General features: G+C 46.2%; 1 protein-coding gene across 1 annotated transcript; it reads left to right on the forward strand.

Annotated features, from left to right (window-relative positions):
* Window positions 1-1,110: 1,110 nt before the first annotated feature.
* On the forward strand, window positions 1,111-1,929 carry LOC142246757 (olfactory receptor 1468-like). Its single transcript, XM_075319808.1, has one exon. The coding sequence runs from the start codon at window positions 1,111-1,113 to the stop codon at window positions 1,927-1,929; it is 819 nt and encodes a 272-aa protein (XP_075175923.1).
* The last annotated feature ends 3,785 nt before the right edge of the window (window positions 1,930-5,714 follow it).

The following is a 5,714-nucleotide window of genomic DNA, read 5'->3' on the forward strand; positions in this document are numbered from 1 at the left end:
GCAACCAGTGCAATGACTGGCCCAGAGCAGAGGCATCCGTGAAGCAGTTGCAGAGGAAAATGATCCTGGTTGCAGCATTCAGAATGGATTGGAGAGGGGAGAGTTTAGTAACAGGGAGACCAATTTGTAAAGAGTTACAATAATCCAGGCGAGAATGAATGAGAGCAATAGTAAGAGTTTTTGCAGAGTCAACGGTAAGAAAAGGTCGAATTCTTGAGATGTTTTTGAGGTGGAAGTGACAAGAACGAGCGAATGGATGTGGGGAGTGAAGGAGAGATCGGAGTCAAATATAACCGCAAGACAGCGGGCGTGCTGCTGGGGCGTAATGGTAGAGCCACACACAGAAATGGTAATATTGGGTTGGTAAAGTCCCCCTTACACGCAACGACATCGCTAATGAGATGTCGTTGGGGTCACAGAATTCGTGACTCACATCCAGCCTTGTTAGCGACGTCATTACATGTGAAATGTACGAACGACCGCTAACAATCAAAAATACTCACCTTATCGTTGATCCTTGACACGTCGTTCTAATCCAAAATATCGTTGATGGTGCTGGATGCAGGTTGTTCGTTGTTCCAGAGGCAGCACACATCGCTACGTGTGACACCCCAGGAACAACGAACAACATCTTACCTGCGTCCTCCGGCAACGAGGTGGGTGTCACTTTCTTTCGGCTGCTCTCCGCCCCGCTGCTTCTATTGGACGGCTGCCGCGTGACATCACTGTGACGCCGCACGAACCGCCCCCTTAGAAAGGAGGCGATTCGCCGGCCACAGCAATGTCGCTAGGCAGGTAAATCCGTGTGACGGGGACTAACGATATTGTGCTCCACAGGCAGCGATTTGCCCATGACGCACAAACGACGGGGGAGGGTGCTTTCACGAGCGACATCACTAGCGATGTCGCTGCATGTAAAGCCCCCTTAACAGAGATGTTAGGCTAAGTAATTAAGATGTAATAATTTTTTTCATTAGATTGCTACTATCTTGAATGAAGGCTGAAAACATTATGAGCAACCAGACCACTGAATACTTCCACATTATACCCTTTTATTCAAAATTGGAGGACACCCCATTCATTTTCTTCACACTATTGACTGTATACTTGATGGGACTATTGATAAATATAATCATTATTGCAGTGATATACACTGATTGGAGGCTCCACTCCCCCATGTATCTGTTTCTCAGTAACCTATCCATTATTGATGTTTGTTTCCCGACTGTCATCATTCCTAAAGTTCTCTACATGCTTTTTACCGGTATTAAAACTGTATCATTTACACAATGTTTCACTCAATTTTTCTTTTACGTCTTATTTGGCACCACAGAAGACACCCTATTGTTTGTAATGGCTTATGACCGGTATGTTGCGATCTGTAGACCTCTACATTATCATCAAGTTTTAAGTAGGAGGACATGTTTGGGGCTCGTTGTTGCCATTTGGTCTTCAGCTTGTTTGAATTCGATCTTAATTACAACGCAAGCCTTGAAGATAACTTTCTGCAGCGCCAACAAGATCCACCATCTATTCTGTGATTTTAAGGCTCTGTTTAAGATCTCCTGCGGAGGCTTAGAGAACTTTTTCAATCTGGTGTATTTTGAAATTTTAGTCCTTGTTGTGTGTCCATTTTTGTTCATTGTTGTCTCGTATAGAAAAATAATTAAAATTATTGTAAATATTAAATCACGAGAAGGAAGAAAAAAGGTCTTCTCCACATGTTCTTCTCATCTTATCGTCCTCCTCCTCTACTATATCACAGCCTCATCTGTGCTTTTGTCCCCAACCACAAAAGACTCCAATATCTTAGAGCAAAGCTGTTCGGTGCTATACACAACTGTGACCCCCATGTTAAACCCTCTCATTTACACACTTCGCAATAAAGAAGTAAAACATGCCATTCAAAGACTGATAAAGGCAAAATAAAGACATATTCACACTGTGCTGTATTATTTGTTGCATTGGTAGCATTTTTAGCTGTAAGGTCCCATTTACCGGAATGTTATATGGCGTTGTATGGGAAAAAAATAGTATTAGTTGCAATTTATTAAACAACAGATCTGCAAATTCTGTGATTAGGAGTCAAATAGGTGGCCAAACTCAGTGACTGACAGCCTTAGGGGTACTTCTCACATAGCGAGATCGCTAGTGAGATCGCTGCTGAGTCACAGGTTTTGTCACGTACCAGTGAACTCATCAGCAATTTTGCTGTGTGTGACACTAAGCAGTGACCTGGCCCCTGCTGTGAAATCGCTGATCGTTACACACTGTTCTCGTTAATTTTTTGCTTGTTGTTCTCCCGCTGTGCAGCACACATCGACGTATTTGACGGCGGAAGACCAACGAGCACCGACTCTGTGTAAGCAGTGTACGCTGGTAAACAAGGTAAATATCGGGTAACCAAGCAAAGTGCTTTGCTTAGTTACCCGATATTTACCCTGGCTATGTGTGCAGGGAGCCAGCGCTAAGCGGTGTACACTGGTAACCAAGGTAAATATCGGGTAACCAAGCAAAGCGCTTTGCTTAGTTACCCGATATTTACCCTGGCTACGTGTGCAGGGAGCCAGCGCTAAGTGGTGTATGCTGGAACCAAGGTAAATATCGGGTAACCAAGCAAAGCACTTTGCTTAGTTACCCGATATTTACCTAGATTATCAAGCGCAGAGTCGCTGGTGGTTGGTGGCTGATCACTGGTGTGATCTGCCTGATTGACAGCTCACCAGCGACCATGTATCGACGCACCAGCAATCCTGACCAGGTCATATCGTGGTCGGAATCACTGGTGCGTCGTTTAGGGAGACGGTCCCCTTACTACTTAAGTGAGCATGCAGATATAACACTGATTTAAAACCGCCTACTGGACTCCTAAACTTACAACTAAAGGTAAGCGATTTTGCCGAGAATCAGATTAAGTCGGAATCACTGAACCCACCTGGGTATGCCGATCAGATCGCCAATCCTATCAACGATCCTAGCCGAACCCATTGAATTCAATGGGAGGCAAAACATGTGTTATCAAATAGTGTAGGGGCTGCAAAGGAAAGAAAATAAGGAAAGAACAAAGCAGAACGTACTTATGCTATGCCACTTCCGAGTTCGCTAATTATTAGTGATGAGCGAGTACTAAAAAGCTCGGGTGCTCGAGGCTCGGGCCGAGCATCCCAAGATACTCGTGTACTCGGCCCGAGCACCGAGCCCAATGTTATCCTATGGGAGACCCGAGTATTTTTCTGAAATGACCCCCGGCAGCATGTAGAAACCCTAAAAATGTCACAAAAGTCTCAGAAGAGTGCTCAAATGACATGGCAACAGCATGGGGAAGACCCCTTGAAGCATTTATCACTCAAAAGTCACAGCTGTGAACACTTTTGTCCGAGTTTTACGCCATTTTTACGGACTCACCAGAAAACCTTCCAAAATGACACCAAAATGAATTTTCATGGCGGAAATGTTAAGGGCACATACCCAATAGTGAGATAGAGCTGGTGTATGTTACTTTTTGAGATTGATACATGAAAGATTTCACGTAAAGCATTGTGTGGCACTCCGATGTCCAAAACGCAAGTTTTGTGCTTTTTACTAGCGATGTCGGTCATTTTTTTTCATTCTATCTCCCGTCGGTCGGTCTCGCTCTGTCGGTCTCTCTCTGTCTTGTCTGTCCCCCTCTCACAGTCTGTCGGTCATTCTCCCCCCTCTCTCTTACTTACCGTTCCCCGATCACTGCCGCGGCGCTGCACAGCTGTTCACTAAACTCCGGCGGCTTTTCCTCTTTTGAAAAAGCTGGCCACTCATTAAACAATCACGTATTCCCTGCTTTCCTGCTTTTCGGCGCCTATGATTGGTTGCAGTGAGACACGCCCCCACGCTGAGTGACTCATTGCACCCAAACACAGCAGCCGGTGGGTGTGTGTATACTGTGCAGTGAAATAAATAATTAAATAATTAAAAAAAACGGCGTGCGGTCCCCCCAATTTTAATACCAGCCAGATAAAGCCATACGGCTGAAGGCTGGTATTCTCAGGATGGGGAGCTCCACATTATGGGGAGCACCCCAGCCTAACAATATCAGTCAGCAGCCGCCCAGAATTGCCGCATACATTATATGCGACAGTTCTGGGACTGTACCCGGCTCTTCCCGATTTACCCTAGTGCGTTGGCAAATCGGGGTAATAAGTAGAGATGAGCGAACCGGTCGCGGTTCGGCTCGAGGTCGGTTCGCCGAACGGGGGTCCCGTTCGAGTTCGGTTCGTCGAACGTTCGACGAACCGAACTCGAACCAATAGGCTATAATGGGAGGCAATCACAAACACATAAAAATACATGCTAAATGTACACAAACAGTTAATAAACATTGCCATAACACTTACCGGTCCCCGCGATCCCTCCTGCACTCTGTCTCCTGCCGCTATTCCATCCGATGATCGCTGAATCCTCTCGGTGACCGGCACTGCCAGCAGAGAAGCAGGACCTATCGTGACGTCAAAATAGCCATGTGTCCAGTCACGTGGCTATTATCTCATTGGCTACAGACTGGTCACATGACTATGACACGTCATGTAGGACCTGCGAGTGCATCTCTCCGGTACACGGTGCACATTTGTGTATCGCCGTGTACCGGCGATATGCTCTAGCACACGGTCGACTCCCCGTTCCGTTAGGAACCGGCTGAGACAGCCGGTCATTACAGTTAGCGGTGACATCACCGCTAACCGCGGCTCCGGGAGCACCGTTGCTATGGTAACGCGTCTGTCAGCGTTACCGCTGTTACCGCTAGCAGCACTGATCACTCATGGAGCGAAGGCTGAACGCTGCTTCCCGATTGTAGTGAGGATTGTAGTGAGGATGAAGTGCCCCAGCCCATCAAGTGATGGGCTGGTGCGCCTCATCCTCACTACAATCGTCACTACTACTACTACACTAGTGAGGATTGTAGTGAGGATGAGGTGCCCCAGCCCATCAAGTAATGGGCTGGGGCACCTCATCCTCACTACAATCCTCACTACAATCCTGAAGTGGAGTTTCTTCAAATTAATTTAAAGGCACTTGGAATGCTGAAATTGCTGCTTATAATTTAAGCCTCTATTAAAAACCTCTTATTAGCGCTGGTTTATTGGGGATTTATTGGGCTGACAGGGGGTAATAAAGATGGAGTCTCTAATGTGTCTGTGTATTTATTTCTATTAAAGTATTTTTTCTCTGTGTGGTGTCTTTTTTTTAACCCTTTATTGGAGATTCTTAATGGCCAGGTCAAACGTGCCTGACATTAAGAATCTCTGGCTTAATACTGGCTAGTAAAACAAAGCCAGTATTAACTCATGATTACCCAACAAGCCACCCGGCTCCAGGGCTGTTGGAAGAGTTGGATACAGCGCCAGATGATGGCGCTTCTATGAGAGAGCCATTTTCTGGGACGGCTGCGGACTGAAATTCGCAGCAGAGGCGCCCAGAAACCTCGGGCTAACCTGTGCTGCGGATTCCAATCCCCAGCTGCCTAGTTGTACCCGGCTGGACACAAAAATGGGGCAAAGCCCACGTCATTTGTTTTTTAATTATTTCATGAAATAAGTGAAATAATTAAAAAAAAAAGGGCTTTCCTATATTTTCGGTTCCCAGCCGGGTACAAATAGGCAACTGGGGGTTGGAGGCAGCCCGTGGCTGCATGCTGTACCTGGCTAGCATACAAAAATATGGCAAAGCCCATGTCATTTTTT

This window comes from Anomaloglossus baeobatrachus, chromosome 7, assembly GCF_048569485.1.
Source record: "Anomaloglossus baeobatrachus isolate aAnoBae1 chromosome 7, aAnoBae1.hap1, whole genome shotgun sequence".
Taxonomy (NCBI): Eukaryota; Metazoa; Chordata; class Amphibia; order Anura; family Aromobatidae; genus Anomaloglossus; species Anomaloglossus baeobatrachus.